Genomic DNA, 27,257 nt, shown 5'->3' with positions numbered 1-27,257 from the left:
GCGCTAGTGATTAGGAAGATAATTGTACTCATAACGCACAAGCATAACACATTATTGTTAAAATGTGGTATACAGTACAGTTGTGCATTTTAAAGCAGTCTCCAATGTATATTGAGCGCCTGCATTCACGCAGGTGACAACTCTGGGTGCAGAATCCGGGACCTAATATATAACGGCATAGTAAAAGCAATGCTGATTATTCTTTGTTGTACGATGATGGACTGCTCAGATTATAAAGCACAGGACAGAAATTGTTATGAAAGGAGGGGTGGCATCAACCCTCATTACGCGAATTCCGGTGGTTGCGCGGTACAAGGTGCACTCTGCCTTATCATGCTTGCGGTGTTGCATGGGATCAATTAGGTTCACTAGCAGTGTTACAATAGAGCTTTCTTGCATAATATGTGCAGTGTAACTTATTACTTGTGAATAATAATTCACGAACAACTCAGTTTATAGAAGCATTGACTTAGGAGGTTGTTATTTTCATTTGTCTGATGTGTACTTTACTTGAACTAAACGGACTCAATGGAGCACACTCCTGGTATTAATCTGTAGTAGGGTTCCGACCTCGTTCTTGCTACAGATGATTATTCACGAATTTTTATGCACAGAAACGATAAAGTTCATACGCTCTGTTGTTTCCAAATATAAGGAATTCCACCGGCCAACTAGAATCTGCACAATCAGTTTCGTTGAAGGATGCTGTTATGGTTTATTTAACGAAATTTCCATCCACAATCATCCTACTATTCAATGCTATATAACCAGTGCAGTTGCAAGGGCATCCATGAATCAGTTATCTGCTTGCCTTCATAAAATAGTGGACAATAAGTCAATTTTACCTTATAAGTTCCATTTGAAGAAAAATAAAAACTTGATACAGAAGGACAATTTTTATTGTTTGCCTTTAAATATTTCAAATACAAATAAGCTGTAGATCCTCATATTCAAATGCATAATAGCTTAAGATTATCAGCTGTCATAAATGTGATGACATACCTGCTGATAAAGACCAGTAATTATTTCCATAATTACTCCTCAGCATGTTTTATAACACATAATAAAGTAATTTAAACTACATTAATTAATATATCACATAAGAGCTAATGCACACATCTGAATGTAGCAGTATAGTCCGATCCAATTAAAACACAGATCATCCTTTTCACACAAAGATCAGAATGCATACATCCGTATGTTTCGAATGTACCACTGGTAAAATTTTAGTTAAGGTTTGTCACAGACACACGGCTGTAAGCTTGTGGTGTCGAGAGTTTGCGTGCAGTTGAAATTGCCGTGCATTGCGAAGCTAGGAATATCATGCAACCACTTATATTAATTATCAACAAACATTTCTTCCAGTTATATTTCTCCTCGTTAACAATATGTTTCTCTATTTAAAATTCAATGCTACATGCCCCAAGTGTGCTCGGCAAGTTGAAGCAAATGTGAGAAGTACCAAAAGCAAAAGCTGACTGATACTGATTGACTTATACCCCATCACATGACAAACAGTGCTCTGGCACAATTGTCACATGACAACTTCAATAATTTTTATAATACAAGAAAATTGCGTATTGAATGTTATTTATATGTGAGATTGATTATGAGTGAATGTCTGACCTCAGTAACATATAAAATAAACTACATATCATAAAATATATTAAATTTTAATTGGATCAGTCTACATGTATGTGTGTATGTGTACACACACATTTCTCTACAAAGCTGTAGCTGTTCAATGCATTATTCATATAGTTTGATTTTATTAATAGTATATTAAAAAGTAAAGTTTGTCCCACTATATGCCATGTAGGCGTTTGGGGCGAGTGGAGATATAGCTCCTCTCTTCCTTGACCTCGGCACTAGATGGGGGTGAGTGGTCGGCATCACGCCCCGGCCGGCTTTACCCCCGGGAAAGGACCCCGGTACCCATTGTAGAGGAGGCTGGGTGGGCCCCAGAGCCGGTCTGGACGCAGAGGCTAGAGGAAATATCCTCTGCCCCCATCGGGGATCGAACCCTGGTCGTCCAGCCCGTAGCTAGTCACTATACTGACTGAGCTATCCCGGCTCATAATAGTATATTAAGTCATACAATTGTAATAAATATATTTACAACCCTTAACATTAAGTGTATCTTTTATATTTGACAAAGCTGCTTCTTTACTCGGCCATTTTCATGCTTTTCTATAAAGAAATCTTCTTTCAGTATATTTCCAAGGTAATATGTAATTAAGATTTCTGTCTTCTGGGTTGTTGCGCTGTGTAGTCTGGCCGATGTTTACCAACGTTTCAGAGGTCATACTGCCTCCGTCATCAGGGCGATGAATCGACGGAGGCAGTATGACCTCGGAAACGGCAAACATCTACCAGACTACACGGCGCAACAACCCAGAAGACAGAAATCTTCATACTCACCGATGTGAAAACCTCAAATCTTACATTGTATGTAATTTATAATACTCAATAACCACAAAACGTTGCTGAGAAATGACAGGACACATTTCAACTGATCTCAAACACCAAATAAATCCAGACAAGATGTGTCAGTGCTTCTAGGCTAGATATTTCATGCATAGTTTCAGAAGTGTTTACTATAGTGAAAGTTCATTGCTATAAATATGGTTTACAATGAAAATTCTGGTATATTTTATGATTGTTGACTGTTCAAATTTCTAACACAAGACTAAAAGTTACGTTCTTCTTCTTCTATGGCTCTCCGGTCCGTGGCCTCCTCAATTCTCCTCTTCCATTCGGTCCTACCCTCTGTTAGGTCCGTCTGTCCGAGACTTTGATTACATTAGTAAGTATCTTTTTGGCTCATTACATCTTTGAGATAAATTCAATTTATGTCCTGGCACAAAGCAGACACAATCCTCAAATTTGTTGCAAACATTTGCAACAGGGACCTGATGTTCTGTGAGCCTAGTGACGTGCAGGAACGTTACTGCATGTTGCTGGTTTCAGTAAATTGAATCAGTTACGATTTGTTAAGAGGTTACAATATGGAAAACTAAACCACCAGAATGTATCTCATGTAATTTTTTAGAGGAAATAAAATTTCAGTATGGAATTCAGTCAGAACTGCATTTTCTATGAACCTAAATATAGTATGGTATAATATGGCGTATAGTAGTTTCAATTTTAACGATCACTCGGAGAAGGAACTGTTACTGACCCTTCTAACAAAATCGATTCAGCTCTATTTAGTTGGCATATAAATTTGTAAACGTTATTCTTTGCTACACGAACAAAAATACATCAGAAATGGAAATTAATTCAAAACTTAACAGTTTCAGAAGTGCTTCCAATTTTTACAATTCACAATAATTAAGCCTTCATTTACATATAAAGATTAACATTATGCTTAATTTATAAAATATCTGCTGTTTATAATTCACAGCAATAGTTTCCTCTGTAACATCATCAATGTTTCAGCATTCAAGATAAGGGGTACATTAGAAGCGCTGGCTGATTGATTATCAGTAACAGGAATTGTAAGATGTCCAATCACTTCAGGTTTACTTTCATGAAGTGCCTAAAACCAAAACCAAAGAGGTAGTCACTTACAAGTAAAATTTTCATTCATACTGACGCTGCATCAATTTGATGTTCTGTAAAGATCCTACATGCAAAACCAATGTGGAAATTGGGATACAGTTGGGGGGAGGGGGAGATAAATGCCACTAAAACAATACCATACAGTAGTTCAGTGAAACATCTCCTTATGGAAGACTGGTAAGTGATCTTCCCATACGAAACTACGTACAAAATGAGAAGCTCCTGTAAACTAATCAAGTACATTACATATTATTGTCCTACAATCTCACCTTTTTGAAGGGTCCTAATACTGCATCTTACCTTGGTCATTTCTGTAGATGGGAAAAATGCAAAATCAGCCTTCACTCTGCCTCCTGCTTTCCGTCTAGCAACTTCCCGCACAACTTCCATCTGCAAGTGGAGAAGATTATTTGTTTCTTTCTTTCTTTCTTTGTATGTGATGCCTCCAGGTACGATGACCATCCTGGCCTGTGCCCACCTATGCAAGGGGGCAGAATCTATTTCTGAGGTGAGAACACCATACAGCAAATTCCAGTACTCCCACTGATAGGGCGATCATGAGAATGATGGTCAGCACAAATACCTACAGTTTGACATGAGGTTCAAATCATGATAGGAGCCTAATATTCTTCAGATTCTCAAAGTTTTTATCTTTAGCAGAAGTGAAAGCTTCGATCTGTGAGCAGAAAAATTCATAGACAGATATGACTGGGATTGGACCAAGAGGTTTTTAAATGAGAATAATGTCAAAGCTACCAGCCCCCTCTGCAGAGATTTTCAAATACAAATTCACTCTGGTGAATATGACAATGGATTGTGACAAAGTTTATTTCTGGTGATATTAAATTGTTTTCAATCCAGGTGATTCACTCAAATCTTACCTGCAGTCCTTCAACTCTCTTTTGTAAATCCTGCAATTTAGTCACCTCCTGAATGAGATAATTTGCTGGTGCCAATCTATCCAGCCATGCTGGAGTGCCTGGAACTCGCGAGCTAATGTCAATAACTTTAGGGTTCACCATCACGTGCAATATTTCCTGGAAATATAAAAGGCACGGTGTCAGTGGTTACCCATATGTGTCTCTCCAATTCATTGCTGTCTCCTATAAAAAACCTAATAATAATAAAAAACTATAATTTTGCCAGTTTTTTATATGGGCATGATAATTGGTTTCCAGCAAAGTAGTCTTACAAATTAAAGTCTCAGGTGGTCTAGCATGCAGTTCCAGGTTGGCAGAAATTGATACAAATCCTGATATAAAGCTGTTCTGGTCATTACTTAATGGCATATTTACACTTTTAAATGCAGAATTTAAATATAGAAACAGCTCACAAAATGCACATACTTAATGCTTTTGCCTCAAACAGAGAGATCAGAAATTAAAGGACTTAAGTTGTGACTTTTATTTTATATAATTTTTCAAAGTTTAAAAAGAGACATTCTGAGAGTATGCAAGGGCAATGCCCCAGCAATAAAGAAAGTACCAGGGGTAATATTCTAATGTACTGGCTCTGCTGATTATAACCAGTAACTTACTTTATGTAAAGCTGAGGCTTTCTTTACTAAATTCCCCAAGTTACTTTCCTCTTGGTTTTCTTTGTCATCTTGCTCCTTCGGAACTTCCAATTCTCTGCAAACTATTTTCTTCTTCGGAATCTGAAGCAGTATACAAACAAATATACTGTTTGCGACTGTAATCTTGAGATTTGCGGGGTGAGGATGTGGGGTGAAGGAGGAAAGACAGCATCTGCCTTTACTGTTTCGGACTTCCTGCATTCCTTGCAAGTCTCAAGATTACAGTCGAGCACAGTACCTAATACAATCACAGAAAGACTATAAACCCATTAGCAAATGTACCTCAGTGACTGAAATTCAGATAATGCACAAAGGGCCTCTACCTGAAAGTCCATCCCACATGTAGTACATGGCCATTTCTTAACAAAAAGACACTTTACAAAAATCATAATCCCTAATCTAATCCACACACTTGACATTTAAAGACCACAATTTAGAGGAATATACAGCAAACATTTAGAAGCATTTACATTCACACCATCACCAGTTCATCAGCAGTACCACTAAAACAACTCATCATTTTTTGGCAGCAGATTCAATGAGCAGGTGTTTAACAGTGCCTTCGCTATTAAAATATTCTCAGTATTTTTATAGTTGCTACTAACAACAGATTCACTATCACTGTCATCACACATATTTGCAGCTAGAAAGTACAAATAATTTATTAATGACTCTCATCCACACACAAGTATACCTCTATCATAACTTAACTTTGGTTTAATGTTGTTAACACAATTTTTCATGCATCTATCATATAAATGTAGAAATGACTTCACATGTTTATAGAGTTAGTGCAAAATCATCCTACTCATGTCAGACAATTGACAACGTCCAACATAACTAGTATAATAAATCAGTAACTGTCACTTATCTTTATAGAATCATTACATTTTGCAGAGCCACTAATGCACATTGCACAGTATTTCCTCTTTTATGTATGATCATTAACACAAGTTCAAAAATAACAGTTTCTCACCTTCAGCGGCTGTAAACTGTCCAGCTGATTCTTTGCGAGTTTTGTCTGGAGCTGAAGTTTTTCATTTTGAACATTTCTCAGTGCAATTCTCAAGTCTTTGATTTGCTGCATCAGAAGTGGTGAGTCACGAACCATTGCAGGCAAGCTTGGTGTTGATGGGTACTGCACTGGACTAGGAGAACTCACTGATAAAATAGCAACATTACTGCAGTGAATTCTTCAGAGAATATATAGTATTAGATATGTCATCAGCTATTGTCAATCTACAGACACTTGCACTTTAGACTCAGAAACAAATAGAGACAAATCATTAAAATAAATATCAACACCCATATGGATTAACAAAAAATAACCATATCATAACATTCTAATGAAGTCAGGATATTTATTTATATGTAGTTTATTTAATGATGATTTTTCCAGTAGCTCAGACTATACAGGGTGATTCAAAAGGTTAGGGCTCAGGATAACTTCGGAAGACATAGATTCCTAGTCAAAAGTTGTTCTCTCTCAGTCCCTCTAAATGCTCCTTCAGTTTGGCCCTAACCTTTTGAATCATCCTGTATATGTATATCACGCCAAATTGTGATGATTAATGAATTAGGAATTATATGGAAGGAAGCGGTCGTGACTAAATTCCAAGGTACTATCCTGGTCTGAGAAGACCATGGAAAATCTCAGAATGCCCGGTGTTCGATAAGAGATTTAATCTTGGGATCTCCCAAATATGAAGCACTAACAACTTTTATTTTTTATTACGACGGACTGTAGAGTGTCAAATGAGACGATGATAGTGAATTGGAAAGGATGTGGACGGAATTGGTTGTAGCCTAATTTAAGGAGCTATTATAGCATTTGCCTGGAAGGACTGAGGAAAACTACGAAAACCCCCAGTCATGATAGAAAGTCTCTTGGGCAGAGATTTGAACCCAGGGCCTCCCAAATACAAAGCAGGGGTGTTAAACACTCAATCACGACGTTCGGTGTGAGGATATATGTACACACACGCGCAATCATACGGTAGGGAGTCAACTGACCTGCTGTTTTTGAAATACCCTCTATTAGTGCTTTCTTTGAGTAGTTCTTTAGTTTTTCCTTTAATTCTCCTCTTTCTGTTTCCAGTGAGTCAATATCAGCCTGCAAGTGATCCATAGTTTCTTCAAACTCCTTCTCCTTCCGCTTCAAAAGCTGCTGTGCATCATCCAGTTTGCGCTGATACAACAAATGAATAAAAATTGTCATATATCTGAGTCAGCAAAGCATACTCTAAATAAGAGATTAAAAAGTTCAATGATACTGAAACTTAAGTGCAGCCACCAAGCTGTGTTCAAAAGAAAGCAGTCACTGAAATTATTTTTTTGTAAGAGGCTGTAACTGTGCTTGTGGCTTCTTTTGTTGAGTGTTCACCTTTATCAGTTCTTGCTACACGTTTACTGTAAAAATGGGTGAAATATTTTCAGAACAAAGAATAAAAATAATAATATAAAATTTTGTGTGAAAATGGAAAAAGATGTATAAATCATATAAAGAGTTGAAGTGTTCTATGGTGACAAGATCATACCAAAAACATTGGTTCAGGAGATTCAAAAAGAAGGTATGAATAATATACAACATAGATAACAACAATCAAACCTCTATTCTTCTTACCTCCTAACAATTTTTTTTTTTATTTCTCAAACTCAAGAACTGTTTACAAGGATACCATATACACTAAATTCGAGACATTAAACAGCAGCACTCAAAATGATCTTCAAAAACTATTTTCTGTTATGTTAGCACCAATGGTAGAACTGTATGGATTTGATAGGAGAATATTCTAAGGGGACATACCAGTAGTAATTCTTATTCTACCTTGCACTTCTACTTTTTATTATGTTCGTTTTGGAACTTATGGAATGGTTCACAGAAGAAACAAAGGAAGTAAGACGTTAAAAAGAATTATCACAGTCTACTTAGATTTTGGCACAATTACATGTAAATGTTATGTAAAACTGAATATGGGCCAGACAAACGTTTGTTTGAGAACCACTGTTCTAAACATATAATATACAGAAATAAAAAACTTTGGGAAAAATGTGATACCAATTTTCACTTTCCACATTAATAATTAATGATACTTCTTCAGAGTCTAAATAAGTTAGGACATACAATTTGAATAAGGCCCTACAAATGTGATCATACATGTTAATGATCACAACAAAACCAGGACTTGTAAATGTGAAGTAATATCATGCCTGTGGCTCAGCTAACTTACCTGCAACTTCTCAATAGTCAGCTCATAGTCTTTGTTCACATTTCCAAGTTTCTTTTCTGCTAGTTCTTTTCTAATAGTGATCTCACTCATTTCCTCCTGCTTAAGCTTCAAGGAAATCCTTAGCTCCTGCAATTGAACATTTCACTTCATTATCGCCAATTATTATGATAACACGTGCAAGTGTGAATAGGAATTTCAGTATCTATAGAGCAGATTCCTTCTTCAGAAGCTAGATGTTGCTCGGCTGACCAAGAAATTGGGAACTCAAAAATTCATTAGTGTATTCACAACAGTTCACCCCTGGTTCCTATCCTGATCCTATTCCACATGCTCACACTCAAATTCTCTCAGATACATTCCATCCATCTACGCCTAGGACTCCCAAGTGGTTTCTCACATTTGGGTTTTCTGAAAAATTTGTTATCAAATGTTACAGTGATTTTTTTTAAGGAAAGATTAGCAGCTTTACATAGCAACTATCATGCTATCAATATTCACTAATTACCTTTATATCCGCCTCCTTCGCTTCTAGTTTCTGCTTCAGGTTTTTAGTTTCCTCTAACTCTTTCTTGACCACGTGGGCTCTTAGAACAATAGGTGGCACAGGCTGGAAACATTATCAAATACAGCGAAGTTTACAGACTATAAATTCCTCTGTTCAACAGATATACTCTCTCCATACAATGTACCACTTACATACAGGCAATGTACCATAATTTGTTCACATATGTTTAACAGAAGAACTTGCTTCAGTTTCATCATTCTTGTAAGAAGAGCAGGATAAGAACTTAATCCATCATATTGACATGAAGATAATGTACGATCGTCACATTTGCCACAACGGGACTGAGGATAACTATGAATCTCCTGTCTGATCAGTACTATACAGTGGTATTTGGTGTGAATCTTTCCATCTTACCTTTTCTTCTGTGCTGGAGTTTGTGTTAATGTCATATTCTCCATCTTGCATAGCTTGTGCAATCTTTGCCACCCCAGTCTGAATGAAATCAATTGATGTCTTTAAACTCTCAACAGGGCCACAGTCCTCATGTTCAAATATTCTGTCACTTGATACATGCGCAAATTCCTTCACTTTGTCATGAGGTAGGCCCACATCTAGATCTGAACACAAATGTATTCTGATAAGTTAGATTTCACTGCCTGATGTTACAGCTGATGGTTACTGTATAAATGCAGCCAGCATTTAGATATTCATAAACAGGTTATGCATAGAAAACTTCAAAAATGGTGCTCTCATCAAATATGAATTTTGTAATCTCACTAACCATTTTAAATTAAAGAATTCTTACCAAGTTTTCTAACAAAAGGTCTCATAATCTCTGAAAATAACACAATTACCTACAGAAGTTACCATATCCAACTTCATATTCTTCACAAAAGTGTACAAAACAGAAAAACAAATGCAACTATACCAACATCTGATTTTAAAAAATCTCAAAAATGTAATACTTATGTACTTTACAATTTTTCATACCTCACTAACCTTGATGCTAATTTATTGCAGACAGATATACTGTTGCAAAACACATCACAAAAATGGCATACTATAGATAATAAAATTATTTTCCTTTGTATTTTGTTAAGTATTCAACTTGTTGAAATAAGTTTAAAAACAAGTAGTACACTTTAATGTGATGTGTACTTTATGTTACGTACCAATATTTTGTAAGGTCCTGTTCTGACAGAAAACTGTCAAATTAAAGTGGAACATTTTGTAAAGTAAGGGTTACACTGGTCCAATATGGACCAACAAATAAAGTTTGTCTAACAGTCCTTAGTGCAGACCCTTAATACCAAATTTGATCAAAATTCACTTACCACAACACTTTCAGATATGAAACATGCATATGGCACAATTCCCCCATTCAACTGATGCATTTCTTGTAAAGAACATGTAAAAGGTAGTCTAGTAATATAAATTTGTTCTACTTGCCTAAGTCACATATTTTATAAAGACTAATAACCATACACCGCCTCTTACCTCCACCTAGTGCAATTTGCTGAAGGGAAGCCTTTACTATGTCCTGCAGAGTTTTCATCACTTTTGCTGCATGGTGACAGCATTGCTGTAGCACAGCCGTAACATCATCTGAGAAGCCAAGTTGAGTTACTGACCCTTCCTGTGGAATGCGAAGCCGGATCTGCTTCAGCTGCTGCTGTATCACATCCACAGCAGTAACCAGGTACTGGCTTAGAGAACCAATGTCTTCAGATTCCTGACCAGCCTGTTTAAATGCAACACAAATTCAAGACAAATTGCACCTTCAGCACGTGTCAAAAGCATAAGACAGATTCATAGTTTCAGCAGAATATTATTTTTTTAATTAAATTTTTTGCATTTGTTCTAGAATAAACAATCATATTTCCTGCAACAAATGACATAGCTTCTCGACTCTTATCACAATACTGACTCTTGTATTATTTTAACTCGAGAGACTCTGTAATATCAGATACGATGGTAAGAAATACTTTTGCTGGCACTATGGCACAAATGTGTGTCAGTCATTAACAAAATTTCTTGCATCTCATGCACATGAATATATAAATAGTATTATAGCCTCACATCATAATTTACATGGCAAAAATTAGCACTATTTCTTGATTACTTCAAATTAATAGTTATATCAAGTGAAAGATGTTGAAATCTGTTGCAGTATTAATCTTTTCTGGAAAATGCTGCCTAACATTTGTATGAACCAAATAGTCCAGAGATATAGTAATTGTTTTCATAAGCTTCGCTCTAGAACTTGGGCATGTCTTCTATTCCGGTGCATCTTAGTCTGGAAAGTATAGCAAATTATTAATTTCCTATGATCTACAACTTCTCTGGTGATTTAACAACACTGTGTAACAATGAGTTTCACTGTATTCACTCACAGGAAGGAACAATACCTGTATTAAGGTCTTGATCACAGCAGCATCTGTACAGATACTGTCGCACGCTGATGACAAGGCCCTTCCACTATCTCCCAGGAGATAGGTTTGGTTCATTTTAGTCTCAGTACCTATAAGTACTGGATAAACCGTGTTGAAATAGGCAACACAGCGTTCCAAAGCCTCAGTTGTAACATTTTCATCAAGCTGTGAACAAAATAATGAATAGATTAACATTAAAATATTCCAAGTTACACAATGGTATACATTATTATTAGTTTAGCACAAAAATAGCAATCATAAGTTACTTTAGTTTTGTCATATGTGTCATCCGACTTCAGTGTAACCTGTAACTACTGAACAGTTGATTTAAAAGAACTTGTTTATATCAATTATACCTAATTAATTCTCACTATCTTCATGGATATTTTTACCATGGTCTAGAAGTTAGCATACAAGTTTATTACTCAAAGGGTTCTGGGTTTTGTTCCATCTGTAACCACTAACCTCAAAAATAAAAACAATACTCCAACTACCCCAACAGATAAAATTCTTTAAACAGCAATCTTATATTTTTCAATCCTGTCAGTAGTTGAATATCATAAAATAAGTACCTGGTCCTTCCTCAGGAGCTCAACAAACATATCAACAGCTTTCTCCTGTACTGCCATTTCAGGATATGCTGCCCCAACTTTCAGGAGTGTGTCTGGTGAACATGAATTCAGTCCATACAGGAACTGATGTAATGTGGCCTAGAAATACACATGTAACATAGAGGACATACTTCAAAGGACTGAATTATATTATTTTCATCATCATTGTTGAATTGTATTGATACATGCATGTTTATGTAATTTATATAAAAACATAGAAATGAACATTACATCTATGTCATAATCTGTAGTTGTCAGAGCATCTATATCTGTTGCATGTAAAGTATAAAGTAGTACATTTAAAGTGCATTTGGTAAATCACTGAACTGCTTAAATGATACACAGTATCCTTATAAATACCTTGCACATCTTTTATATAACATTTTTACATGACTGGATGCTCATCATATGAGAATATGATTTGGATAACACAAAGAGCTACAAAGTAGAACATACAAGATAAAGCAGTAAGCCTGGCAACATCATTCACAGAAGCTACCAAAAGAGCACCATCAACATCATCGCCGCCATGAAAACTTTAAATCACGCAAGGAAATAATTAATTGTCATAATGAACAGAGTAAATCCATCTTTTATTTTTAAGAACACATAAACATTTAATTACAGATACTGTCACAAAATCTTTGATTAACTAGGAACAAACTGCATTTAGATTTAAAACTACAAAATTAATATTTTATTTTCTGTGAATCTGTGATTTTATGAGGGAAGTAATCTTGCGTCTTTCTTATTATGACACCTGTACCCAGTAATGAGTAAAAACAAATACAATATACATACCTGAAGAGAATACACATAATGACAAAGTCTTGACTTGAAAGTAAACTGTTCAACAGCATGGCCCCTGACAACTGCAATACGATCAATATTTTCAACGGGCAGGAACTTGTCCCTCACTTGTGATAACAAGATTTCTGCCTTCCACAACAACCGTGAAATCAGCAACAACACAAGTATTGCATCATGGTCTCCTACAAAACAACACTCCACATAAATCTACTTGAACAGAGGTACTCCTGTTATGAAAGAACAGTTCAGATGTTACAAATTACCATGGCATACAATTTATAAGCCAAGCAAGTCCACAATAACATTGCCTGTACAAAAGGCTCACAATTTAGGAAACGAGAGACAATGAGGATGTAACTATGTGTAACATGCACATACCTCCCCTGCTCATGAATGTTTCAGGCATATATGCTGCTAGATACTGCACATGTTGATTTGACTGCTGGACATCAAGGCGTCGAAGCTCCAGATCAATTGCCTTTGTATGGGCTTTACTTTCAGTAAACATTTTCTAAAGGAACAAAACTATTATCACCAGTACATCACACCTCAGCTAATACTGTTATGGTAATAAAATTATAAAAGTCATGACAGATGAATTATCATAAAGTAATATACACTGAATTTTGGTGGAGAATCCTCCTGGAAGACCCAGGAGAAGATAAAGAGGATGGTACTGACTGACTTTTACTTTATTTAATGACAGTGGTTTAACTGCAAAGATTATTTAGTGTACTGAATAAAATTGGAATATAATAACAAATGATATCTTTTTTCAGGTACTGTATTGGCATTCAACCAGAGAGACTGAGGAAAATTCAGTCAAATTTAACTAACCTTCTTGCTCAGGATAATATTAAAATAATCTCAATGAAACAGTTTATAAAGATCTGAACTGAATTGAAGCGGACCAGGATCATGTCCAACAACAGGTTTTGGCATTACAGGTGTTCAACCTTCAAATTCTGTTACCAGAGAGTTAGCCCTCCAGCAAATAACATGTGTAGACATATAACTTAGCATGGTATATATTGCATTACTAACATCTGTTTAAATCTACCATGGAACCTAAACAGACTCTCACATATACGATATTGCTGCACTCTGTCCTGAACCATTCCAATTTGCTCACACTTTTTCATTCTCCCTAACAATACTAGGTGAAGCCCACAAACTGTAACACACTAAATGCCTACAAGAAAAGTGTCCACCACTAGAAACAGTTCATATTTTCTTTCTACAACATAGGAAAACATATACCTTGAAATCTAGAATCTCTGGAAGAGCAGAAACAGGTTTTGTGGATTCCCTCTCCAACCGTTGCTGCAGCTCCTGACTCTGCTCCTGCATTTGCTGGACCAGTTCACGGAACTTCGCAATAGTAATTTCTCGGTCTGCCAGCGTTTCTAAAGCTGCTTCCTTTTCTCGCTGTGCCTGCAATACATAATTGTGTAATTCTCTTAAACACAGGCAGTAGCATCAATATTTTCAGAATAATCACAGTAACACTAATATTTTATTTTCTGTACCTTTTATCATTTATTACTTGGTCTTAAAATGTCAATGTACAAAATTTTTCAAGTGTGAAAGAAAACTGAATATGATTTCTGCATTAATGTGCACATACACATAATTTTACAACAGTACATGTGCTGAGAAAAACTGAACTATATTTCAGTGTAAAACCATGTAGAAAAGCCTAAGAAACACTGCAGTAACTCACCCAACATCTCATAAATTTCTTCTCATTAGTCATGGACAACCAAACAAGCCCTCTCCATAAAGGTGAAAGTTATCCATATGAATCATACCTCCCTAGTAGCAAAATTAGCAAGATCCACTTCCTCCCTCAGCTCCACTTCCAGTTCTCGGCTACCTTCTTGGAGCTGTTCATTCATGTCTTGTAAGGCCTCTAAATCTGCTACGGCTTCTTCCAAATCCTTGACACGTTCTTCAAGGGTAAGTTTGGAGTCTGCCAATTGTTGAACCATTTCCTCTGCCCCCAGTGCTGCATCAACCTAAGTTAAACCTGTTCTATAAATATCTTTCCTATGCTTATGAAATATAATCCCTTAATTTAAGGAAATGACACAAATTACAATGCTTGAAAATGAAGTATCCATAATTTAGGATATTACACAATGAGGAAATATGTGACTTAAACAGTATACAAAAAACACTAGCAGCACCTTAGTAAGAGTGCACCTGAACTGCATACCTGCTCCTGCAAATCAGCAATTTGGTGCTCCATTTCTTCTACTCTTGAGCTCAGTTTCTCTTTAGTGCGAGCAAGCTCAGCAATCTCAGACTTCCTTTGATCCAGATCCTTCTGGAGTTTTTGAAACTCATGCTTCTCGTGAGCAGACAGGTCCCGCATTCTGTAACATACATGCGAAGGAATAATTAGTAACTGCCGGGATACCAATTTGTCTCTGAAACTGAATGTTACAAGCATAAAAAAATCAAGTGGTGCATCATTTGGTGCAGGTTAGAACTGATTATCCAGTAAGTGTCACAGGTATCATATTTTAGTTTCAATGTGATAAAACATTAATTAGAGCTAGAATGAAACGAGGAGACCAGAGAGTAAAAGCGTGTTACACATTAACAGTGTGATATTGTAAGATTATTTTCACGAAGAACTGTCTTGTGTTATAATGCTAAGATTGTTGTGAAATTTATAATATAGTTAATTAACAATAAATACTTTTGTTGCTCATACAGCTCAGTCAATAAAGGGACTAGCTATGGGCTGGAGGACAACTGATATTTGATTCTTGGCAGGGGCAGCAATTTTTCTCCTTGCTACCACTGTATCCAAAGACTGGACACGGGACTAAGAAAACTTCTTATTTAATGGTTAACAGGGTTCATACCCTGTGAGTAAAGCACACTAAGCATCATGCTACCCACTCATCTCCATCTAGTTTCAATGTTAAAAATAAATTCAGCTTTAAAGCCACATGCTCACACAGCTTTAAGGCATGGTACTTAGGCACAGGGACAACTTTACCAAACAATTTTTGTTACGATTAACACATCTTAATTATTGTGTATTTATTACATTATCATTCAACTGTCATAAGTCTAATACCGCATGGAAAATTAATGAGTGCACTTATCAGAGAGACATAAACAGAGCAAATAGCAAAGCCTGGTGGATGTTAATCGAATTTACAGCATCACCCATCTACTTGTCCGATTTGTGATTTCTTACCTCACTAAAGTATCTCGTAATCTGATATTCTGCTGTTCAAGTTGTTTAATTTCATATGTTGACACTCTGGATTCACCAATTCCTCCTCCTGCTCTTTCTGATATTTCTGCTTTAATTATCTCCAGATCTAATGTCAGTTCTTCAATCCTTTCTCGTGTTGCTTCTAGCTCCAATTGCAATGTCTCCGCCTGCAAGAAAGTTTACAGTCACATTAACAATGCATAAATAAACCTACCTAGTTTAATTCAGAATGTCACAGAATTATGTCAAATTTATTGTACCTTTCAAATACCACACACACTGCAACTCAAAAGTTGTCAATTAAAAGAGGGTCTATTTTACATATCAAATACACAAAATTTCTAAATGCATAAACAACTTTCTGAGTATCATAATTTGTGAAAACCTTCAACTGAGATTTTCAATCACGTTTATAATTATTGGAACATACAAGAAAATGAACCATTTTCAGTAAATGGCATATTTAGTTACTGCATCTAATAAAGCCTCTAGCAGACAATCAGGATTGGGTAGAAATTGTGCAGAGGCAGTGGGCTTATCACTCACTACTCAAAGATGCACACTTAAAAGACAAGGAAGCCTCCCACATAGAAGGAAGCCGAGGCCAAAACTTGGGCTCTAACACCACTGGATGGATAGATAAAGCATTTGGTAAAATACAGTAAATTCTGACTCAGAATTAAATTGCCAAGGCTAGCAAGGTTTTGCATGTCATAATATAAAAACAGACAAACCACTTGTAAATATGTGCACATTTAAATAAGTGAAAACAACATCAAATAAAATTGATACCCATGCCATTAAAAGAAAACTGAATTAATTAAATGTCAGTTCAGAAATATAGGCACAGCTCAATGACCTTACCTTCTCCTCGGCCATTTCCTTATCGAGAGTAGCCATCTCTACTGTCTCTGCCAAATCTGCCATTTCCTCAGCATGTGTGTCTCTAGCCTCAATGGCTTCCCTAGCTTCCTGCTTAGCACGCTGCACTTCTCGCTGAAGAGAAGTCTGTGACTCCATTATGCGGGACTTGAATTCAAGAAGTTGTTCCAGCTGCAATCTTATTTTGTCATAATCTTTTAATTTTTCTTTGTCTTGCATCCTTTTCACTATGTAAAAAAGATGTAAACTCAACTTAACTCTACATTGTGAAAGAAACTGGTCACTAATTCATATACTAATGCCTACAAAATGGATAGTGGCATTTTGGAAAATTTTAACTTTTCAATGTTCTATTACCAAATTCCATGGCCAAGACGTTAGAACTCCTGCTTCATATTCAGGAAGTCATGGGCTCAAATCTCAGCCTGGAAACCAGTTATATCCTGACTGAGGCTTTGTGTGGTTCCCATTTCATCATTCATATAGTATGAGATACTGATGGTATCATTAAATAAATTCCGTGGTTCCTGCACTAGTGCTGATTTTCAACAGTTGCACCACGCTTACTAGCTCAGGACACTAAAACTGACATCTGAATATTCTTCAAGAATTCAAAAATATCTTCAGTTAGAAAAATTATGCATGTCATGCTACAAGCAACAGGTTAATATAAACCTAAGGTATATACAAATATTTTTTTCTGTAATACATTATGCCCAGAATATAATTAATGTAATTAAAATTATCTGAGAAGGATGAGAGGACCTTATGCATAAATTTACAAAAATGTCATGTAAATATAATCAACGTAATAAGACTGCAAGTTCATAATCAAGTCTACACATGTTCAGCAAGGGATAATCACTTGGACAAGTTTTAGTACACACACACACACACATCACTGCATAGAGGACAATAGGAACTGTCACAAAGTATAATATTGTTTTTATATTATATAATACTACAATGTTTGAATCTATATCTGTACATAAATACCTAAAAAGAGACTCTTAAAATAAATGCATGCATACCTTTCAATGTTTCAATTTTCTCTTGTAAGTCTCTCACTTCACATTTCAGATTCTCAATTTCCTGCTGATTCTGCAAATTGCTAAGCTTCTCTTCGACTATGTTAGAACCAGAGGATGCACCAGGAGAGATCATTGCTTGGCCTGGAATATACTGTGGCTTCAGTGTTTCCACAAATCCTGTCTGAAAATAAAAAATATATATATATATATATATACTTCCCTTTAAAGAACCTCAAATACGATATCACAATTTTCCTTACAAATATTGTCACAAAGTACGAATTTTACTATCTAATGTTATTTTTGCTTCACCATGGGACTGTTTTCTTTAGATAAAGTCCATTGTCCAATCTGTTTCACAAGCCACTTGAGTTCCCATTTTCAAGTAAAAGAAAGATTATATAGTAAGATCAGTAAAATGAATTATATTTATCTAATTGGTTCAAGAAAGAAGGAACCCATGTTAAGCTACAAGCTTCTTCTTCTACTGGCCATCATCCTTGTTATTTTCTGCTGTGTAATGGACCACAAACCTCAAAAAATGGAACCTTTTATCATTGCAGAGGCACGAAGTTGCTATGAAGATTGATAATCATAATTAGAGACAATATAACCACAATACACAGCCTAATAACTTACACAAATTTTAACATTCCAAACAAATATGGCAATGCAACTGGACTGTACTGTCATGTTCTACTGTGTCTGAACTGGTGGGAAAGGGAGAGGAAATGAAGGTCAATGGGTTATATGCATGCATGTATGAAACAAAACAAGACTTCTTCATCGTATTTGCATATTCCCAATACAGTCAGTATTTGCATATTCTCTATACAAAGTGTTTAAAATGAATGCGTACTGAGAATGCCAAGTCTCTACATCCACCTGTATCATCTCCAGATACTTTAAGTCTGCAGATGGCAAAGGACTGCTCAAAACACCAAGTAGTTTGGCTAAATGTTCATGTGGTCCACTTGTGTTTAGGAGGCATTTAGGTTTAAATATCAATTATGGCACTCTCTGAGGTTTTCCATACTTTCCCTCAGTCCAGTAAGTAAAATTCTGGAACAGTACTTTTCAATAGTCAATAATCACTTTACCATTCTTTCCAGTTTCATCGTGCGCAATCATTCTGCCATCTCTGCGTAACATCATTAAACAGTGTAAGAACCAACCAGTTTCTAACAAAGCTTTAGAGTAATATTAGCCAAACAATTGTTTCTGATGCATATCAACACAGTGAAGTTACGATGATGTTTTCTATCCAGTATATTTCAAAGTGTGATATAAAACATATCTGCGTAAAGGCAAAGTTGCCTCTGTTCCAATCCACCACACGTGAAGGTGTAGTGAATATGGAAGTAAAGATCTACAGACTAGACCTCAGCACTAAATGGAATGAGTGGTCAGCTGTATGTTTTGACTGTTTTATACCAGAGCCCCAGGTATCAAGAGACAGGAGACTGGGTGAAATATGGTGGCAAAGAGAAGAATCCCTGCCCCTACAAGGAGCTGAACACCCAGTTTCCATTCAGCAGCCATCAGCACCACATGAAGTAACATTTATAACAAAATCAAATTAAAATGCAAGCTACCATGTCATTCCTTTAATAACACATCATGATCAACTTGAAAAAAGAAAAAAATGAAAACAAAATACTAATGTATCAATAGTGTAAATCACATGAAGCTACATACCATACGGCTAATGTATTCATGTCAAAAGTGTCTCAAACTTCTGAATTAGCAGTGAGTGGCATTAACAATGGAGCCATAAATGAAGGCAAATTCACTTCTGCTCATGCTCAATAACAGGTCTGTGTGGTATACACATTGATCAAACGACGCTACATTACAAGCAGAGAAAAGTAAGTAACACTTATACACAGTGCAGTCTAGATCATATAAGAAGTGCATTATCTTCTTGCAGTCCCACATCAAAACTTGCAACAAAGTGTTGTTAATTTTGATGGAAACTCTTGCTAAGTCTTCATCATTGTTGTAGGACAATATCCTGCCCCATTATAACCCTCTCATAACTTAAATACTCACCCCATTGCTCCAAAAACAAATGTGATTTTTCCTGTCTCTTAGAGACATGGTAGAATCTGTAATGAACTCTTTGATGTTTCTGTAAATATTCCAAGCAAGATGGTGTACAACTGACACCCTAGGCTGGCATTCATTTGGATCTTGGCTGAGTTACAAGCTTCCCTGATTGAGGATTTTCATGGTTTTCCTCAGACCCTAAAGGCAAATGCCTGGAGAAAATCTTGAAACAAGCCACAACTACTTCCAAGTTCTTACCTAGTCACTATCACGGCCATTCTCACATCTCATCTGATGCTGCATAACATACGCATTTGAAACAGTATTGTCAAAGAAGGTACTAATCAACAATCACTTCAAGTCTGCAAATTACAGCTGGAATGTCAAAATGAAAAATCTTTTAAAGAAGGAACCTGAAGGAACAATTTATGTAACTTACGTAAATCCTGAAATAGGATGGTGTGGTCTATAGTGTGTGAAACAAGGGCATACAGCACATATGCAGAGAAAAGAAAAATACTTTCTGTGCATTCAAGTTGATGAATGTAGATTGGAGCACTCAGTTCATATTCTGAATACACAGCGTTTGTTACAGTAAACAAGGCACGAAGAAGAAACATATCACCAAGAAAGAAATCAAGCAAAAGAAAGACAGAAACAATTTTAATTCACGGAAACTAACAGAGAGAAAAAGCACATTTACTTGTTCCTCCCCAATGCTAGCTTCTGCCAACATTCGTAATCTTTTTGAAGCGTGCTTGAGGGCTACATGAACCTGCTTAGATAGTTGAGTGCTCTGTTTAGAGGATGTAGAGAATTTCTGAAACATAAAATAATATCTGCAACAATTGGAAAAAAGGTGATGCAGATCACATATGTTATGATACTCACTCAGTAAGCCTCACTGAATGCTACAACAAATACTAACAGAAGACACACCACATCCAAACAAATTCACAACACCAGTACTAAGTTCCATACAGACAAAATATCACAATACATGACACACAGAGACACAGAAGTTAAAGTTTTTGGATGACCAAATTTCATACCACAGACCAATGTACAAATAAGAAATTATGGGAAGAACTTACAATGCCTACTTTCTAATGCCTCGATCTATATGGTGAGGTCAGCAAGAGACATAAATTAATAACTATAAAATATAGCATCTTTAATGACAGACTAATATGCAGAAGTATGGAAATGAATACAAAAAAGCAATCTCGGGGTAAACAAAAAAACATCTAGACAACAAAACATGTGTGGGAGTTCATAAACATTTATAGGAGTATTTCACCACAAACTAAAGATGAATTGCACATCATTCTCAGTCAACAAATTAAAATACTAATCCATTTTAATATTTTTGTCACATCTCTGAAGTGGTCTCTTCCTTTCAGCTTTTCCAATTAGAATGTTGTACCCAATGCATACATGTTCAACCCATCTCACACTCCTTGATTTCATTGCCCTTTACTTCATAACACCCATAAATTCTAGTAGAAGTAAAATTCTTCCAATTACTTCTTGAAATCCATAAATTCCAATCATCTACCTATTATTCCTAGTGTCAACATTTACAGAACAGAAATTAACACCTTCCATTTCACAAGAATACAATGAACATAATAATTACCATGCAAAGAAACAACATGAAAATGACAAAAAATACCTCAATAAAAGAAGCTCTCTTGGAAGTCGGCTCAGATGTCTGTTGAAGGTTGGAGAGGTCTTTACCAAACCCAGAATCATCTTTACCAGGAAAATCACCTTGGCTACGACTGCTAACCAGTGACAATCTTGAACTGAAAATCATACATTCTCAAATAAGAACAAATTATTCAGTTACCACGTAAATCTACTGTATAAAATTACTATAGTCCAAAACAGGTTACACTATAAAACTAAATATATTTCTGGAATTTATAATAAATTAATTCCTTTATGATTCTTGAAACAAAGATCATTCATGAAAACAGTAGTAACTAACAACCAACATTATATTACAATTTATACAGTATAATAAAGCTTTACGAATATACAGTAAACATAAATTGGCATCATCGCAACAAGAATAATACCACAAACAAAAGAATTACATGCCTGGACTCTTCCAGTCGGTACAAATAGGTAGAAGATATATTACCAAAGACACTGTAAGGAAGCATTTTTGTAATAGGCATGCACAAAAAAGGTTTATCACGTCTTTACAAATCTAGCAAATGCTGGTCAAAATATCTTTCACACCAAGGGGCACATTGTAATTATTAAAGCATACATTTAAAACAAAGATTATGCCATTTTTTATTTTCTGGTGGGATGAATTAAGAGAAAGGAAATTACAAATTTTCAAATACTATACCCTATTTAATATAGCAAACATGTTATCTGAGGACATTCCTACCTGGTTTTCCGACCAGGTATTGTCCTGCAAGATGGTTACCAACACATAAATCAAACAGAACACATTTACTACTCTCAATATAATACACTATAACACACACACACATATATATATATATATATACACACACACATATGCACCAGGCTGCCAAGGAGGAATGCCACATTTTAAAGCAATACATTTCATAAAATAATTTACATACAAAGAGATTGCTCTCGAAACGTTGGCAGAAGATATGGTTTATTCACCATTCAGCCACGTGACACAGCTTGTAACTCGAAAGTCTTTCGTGATTTTTAAATGTTTAAAGTCTCTTGAAATTTTCATTCCTTTCGCTTTATTGTGACATTAATGTTACAATTAGTGACAATGGCATAGCACAAGCATAAACCTGCATTAAGGCTCACTTTTTTCTCAGTATGATAACACTGCTCAAAAGAAAGCAGTATGCTGGTATACATTTCCAGAAACAGAAAACACTGAACTTTAAACTGGAATGCCAACAAGATGGTGCTCCAACATTTTTCAGAAAAAAGCAACAGAGAAAATGTTATGCCTGGTGTTTGGGCGAATGGATTGCAAATGGTGGGCCAACTGTGCAGCCTTCTACAAGTCCTATCTGACCTTATCAAATTTCTTTCCCTGAGAAAGGATGCATTAAGAATTGCCTATTCAATAAAAATTTGTGATCTCTAGCATTTAAAGGAAAGAGTCAATGCAGACATTGTGTCACACAAAATGTGGTGATTGAGTGTGAACAGAAACTGAGAACTGTCCTGTGTTTGCTAAATAACAAATGGCAGCTACATAAAAAATTACTTGTAAATATGACACTTTTTGGGCATTAAAATCACTTTTTATGTAAGTAAAATACTTCATAAAGCATAATGCTTCAAAACATAGGCACTCAATTCCTGAGATCAGGTACACTGTACTTAAATGTGATGCAATCAGAGGCTTCTGTTAACTGATTTTGTCCTCCTTTAAAAGTCACTCCACCGTCACTTGCAGCTGTACTGACTACAAAAAAGTCATGGTCAATGCCCATGAGTGAGCTTCATAATTAGTACACAATAGGTTAAAGGCATGTTTACAAAAGTACCTGAATAAAATCTTTACAAACATCTGATTCCACACACTCAACTATAACATGAACTTTTATTTAAGTTGTTTTATAAATCATTTCATAACACTACCAACCATCATAGTTGAGAAGTTATCATTCATGCTTCAACACAAGAGACTCTGGTTTCAAATCTCTTCCATAAACCAGTTATTTTGAATAAGATTTCTTGTGGTTTCCAGAGGTCTCTCCAGGCAAATTTTGACTGTAATTTTAAATTCGCCATAACCACTCCTTCCACATCCTTTCATAAATTATCCTACCATTCAATGCTATAAAACGTAGGTAGTTAAAAGGTACAAATAAAGATATATAAATAAAACATCAATGAAATTATTAAATATGAAGCCACAGATGTGAAAATGAATGGCAAATTGTAATAGACTATTACACTTATATGCATGTTGCTTGTGCCAAACAACATGCCATGAACGGTAAATATGTGGTCAGCAGTTACATCTCCATGCATTTTGCACCATGATTTTACATCGAATTAAGTAGTCATTATTATTCTTTGGCCTCTTTTCCTACCTGGGGAGAAAGCTCCTGAAAATAAATGAATAGGACCCAGAGCTGGCCTGGAAATAGTGACAGAGAGAAAAATCCACCAATCTGGGACTGGACCCCAGTGGCCCTGCCTAAAGAAGCGACTTTACTGGCTGAGTGGTCCTGGATCATAACATTATACTAAATAACTTTTAATTCAAATATTAAATAGAAGTTCATGTTGTATATTCAAAATTCTACATGTAGAATAAGTATAAACATGTGCAGCCACAAAGTGATTATTACAAATGAAATTCACTTCAAAAAATTAAAATTCAAAAAGTACTGACACTTAGATCTATGAACATCATTAAAAAAAACAGTGTGATCACTTTCAGATGAAGCTAAATAATCATTACTCATAAATGTTCAAATTACAAAAGGTGAGTGTGGTTTCAATAACAGTATTTTTATACTACCAACAAAGGCATAGAATAACCAACTATTACACGATATGTCATTATATAGTATTCTGCAAAGCCCATAATAGCAAATTCAAAGTAACTGTACCTCATTTTCTCTTGTTTAGTTCTTGGACCATGGGCAGGAGATGACTTTCGCCTCACACTAATTTGTATTGCAGCACAAAGGAAATAAATATCATAGTTAAGTACAGTTTCTTTTTTTACAGTTTACCAAACTCCGACCGCAAAAAAAATACGTTTCAGACCTTCTAAACTTTTACTTACGTAGTGGGTTCAGCTTTCCTACGAATGCTATTCCATGAATGCACAGAAAGAGAATGTTATTTATAATTAAGTAGTGTTAACACATTAACTGCCATGTTTAGAAAGTTCCAATGAGCATCAGCATTTGAAAATTTCTGATCTAATACACTCAGACTGAGATTCTGTCATATTTTCTGAACATCTATTGGTTAGTTTCAATCCATTACAGAGAGTAACAATTGTAGTTTGTTAAAGTACCACTATCATCTGTCAAAAGATACAACCGAAAACAGTATTTTGATTGACGCACATATCACATTATATGTAACCAAAGGAATTGCTAATAAACTGAACAATCACAATACTGGTTTCTATCACTGTGTGTTTCCTACTGACATGACAGTAATACCATGATAAATTACCATTTTATTTGCTAGATTAAAACAAAGCAGAAAACATCAAACCAAAACCTGACAAGGACATAAGACACATATACACACATATGTTGCCAAGAAATAAATATTTACACACCTGCTTAATCTGGATCGTGATTTTCCACCATCATCAGGAGTAGTTGCAGTGGAAGCACCTGGAGATGGACTTGTTGCATCACTGATTGGGATACCAGAATCATCTAATAAAGTCAGCTGTGATTGTCGCACAAACATCCCATGGTTCTCTTTGCACTAAAACAAAAGCAACATGTTTACCATAGGTTATATATTTTGCCTAAGTCGTACTGTAATTTACACACTGACGATACTTCTGCAAAGTTGTTTTGTAAATTCAACATTGAGAATATGTCTGCATTTAAGACACAAGTATTTTATAACAAATACAAGCCATTTACTGATCTTCCTGGTCAGCATACAACCTAAATTACTACTTTTTGATGGTAACTTCATACCAGACATGGAGACAGTGAGGTTCTCCAAAATTATGGAAAACCCTCCTACCACAATACACATCCAAAAATTGAACAAGATTAGCTACAACACCTTGCAGTCTGGTAGGCTGTTTCCCAACACAGAAGACCTCAATCTGAACTTTATCTCCCATCAAAATCTGAAATGACTCACAAGATTAGCTACACATCATAAAAACCTGAAGACCTTTACAGTTAGTAGTATGTTTAAAGTGACTGTGAAATAAATACGAATGAATATTTACTTGAAAATATGATTTTCCTTGGACTGTCCCATTATTCTTTCCTCTTGGTTCATCAAGTATAACACCAATCCATTTTCCACTTGCAAACATAGTACTACCAACATAAGCAACAACACCACGAACATCTTTCCCAGTCACCTCAACTCGCTGATTCAAACGCAGTGATTTTTCAGCCATATCTGAAAAAAAGCAAACTGTATTCCAAATTAAGAATTCATTTAGATGGAACACTGCTCAACATCTGTAAAACACTTGACTACCCTGAGGATTTCAGTATAATATAATCCCATGTGTAAATTAAATTAGTGAGAACAATCAGTGCAGATTCCAATGTAACAGACATTCTAATTCAATTAATTACATGACATTCTCATGGAATACAATACACACATAAAACTAGTTATGCTACATAATATCCATTTAAAAGAAGCCTATAGTAATGTTTACTAAAGACAACTATTTGATACATTTAATATTCAGTATGGCTTAAAGCATTATTGTCATTGTTTTCCAATTGCACATTTTAGAATCTGACAAGGGAGATCTATTGAAATCATAAGAAAATGGAATTGAATGGAATACATCAATTTTTGGTCTGTGCTTATAATGCTTATTTATTGTGCAAATACGTAAATACCATAGCAAAACACAGAAACTTTATTAATCACCTATATGGTAGTTGATCTAGCAACAAATCAACATAAAACTAATATGTTCATGACCTCATCAAAATAATCCAAGATAAAATCACTATATACATACATACATTGCTGCTAAATCTTTAATGAACGTGATCATTATTAGATTGATCAAAGCAAGGAATATGAGATGAACATGGTATTCTGCATACAGACGATGAGAAATGTGTATTAAATTTTGATTAGGCGACAAAGAACAGCTTGAAAGTCGTGGATTTAATTTGGGGTTATAAAGTGAATCGAGATCTAAATTTAAGTGCTTATATTGGATTTATCTAACTTAAGATAGGGTCCAGTGGCAAACTCTCGTTAACACAGCAATGAATCTTCGGGTAATTTCTTGACCAGCTGAATGTCAGATTCTCAAGTATTAAACGTCACAGAGTCGGTTATTTTAAAACATCATTCATATGGTGACATTTCATGATGACATGATGGAGGCAGCAAACGCCGTCAGTCAATTTCTAACGGACTATACGCCCAGCATCACAGAAGACAGTCATCAGCATTAATATGGCCTATCTAAAAAAACTTTCAATACTACATTCTCACCTACTGTAATCCTTTGTGCCCAACCTATGTCCGCTTACGTATAATTGTCTCCAAAATTGAGAAATATATATATATAAAATGGAATATAACATAACTTCCAAAACATAACCTGACTGACCATCCCTGCCCTTCCTAGGGCCACGACACACCTGACATCTACAGGAC

General features: G+C 35.5%; 1 protein-coding gene and 1 long non-coding RNA gene across 8 annotated transcripts; one reads left to right on the top strand and one right to left on the bottom strand.

Moving 5' to 3' along the window:
- Window positions 1-881: 881 nt before the first annotated feature.
- DCTN1-p150 (dynactin subunit 1) lies at window positions 882-27,257 on the bottom strand. 7 transcript variants are annotated; one of them, XM_087350571.1, is made up of 28 exons: window positions 27,093-27,257; window positions 25,843-26,036; window positions 25,204-25,358; window positions 24,694-24,720; window positions 24,515-24,571; window positions 22,336-22,359; window positions 21,604-21,736; window positions 20,632-20,748; window positions 17,880-18,060; window positions 16,831-17,075; window positions 15,946-16,133; window positions 14,947-15,106; window positions 14,540-14,746; window positions 13,989-14,162; window positions 13,107-13,239; window positions 12,720-12,910; window positions 11,880-12,017; window positions 11,284-11,472; window positions 10,373-10,616; window positions 9,290-9,492; window positions 8,876-8,977; window positions 8,371-8,496; window positions 7,154-7,328; window positions 6,117-6,301; window positions 5,102-5,221; window positions 4,446-4,601; window positions 3,865-3,954; window positions 882-3,541 (listed from the first exon to the last, which is right to left on the bottom strand). In XM_087350571.1, exons 2-28 carry the CDS (start codon window positions 26,017-26,019, stop codon window positions 3,401-3,403), a joined length of 4,038 nt encoding a protein of 1,345 aa, XP_087206697.1. In that variant the 5' UTR covers window positions 26,020-26,036; window positions 27,093-27,257; the 3' UTR covers window positions 882-3,400. The 7 variants fall into 7 exon arrangements, with proteins under 7 accessions (XP_087206697.1, XP_087206695.1, XP_087206693.1 ...); XM_087350569.1 differs by having other exon boundaries at window positions 25,843-26,021; XM_087350567.1 differs by having other exon boundaries at window positions 25,843-26,021; window positions 27,211-27,229.
- LOC147873675 (uncharacterized) lies at window positions 13,162-15,952 on the top strand. Its single transcript, XR_015535522.1, has 3 exons — window positions 13,162-13,295; window positions 13,508-13,675; window positions 15,453-15,952. It is a non-coding gene; the product is annotated as an uncharacterized LOC147873675 (long non-coding RNA).

The sequence above is a fragment of the Zootermopsis nevadensis genome, unplaced genomic scaffold, assembly GCF_977971745.1.
Source record: "Zootermopsis nevadensis isolate Lab colony 2312 unplaced genomic scaffold, Znev_1.0 Znev_ptg000017l, whole genome shotgun sequence".
In the NCBI taxonomy this organism is placed as follows: domain Eukaryota; kingdom Metazoa; phylum Arthropoda; class Insecta; order Blattodea; family Termopsidae; genus Zootermopsis; species Zootermopsis nevadensis.
The sequence above is the reverse complement of the archived record's forward strand: the minus strand, read 5'-3'. Positions and strand labels throughout refer to the sequence as shown.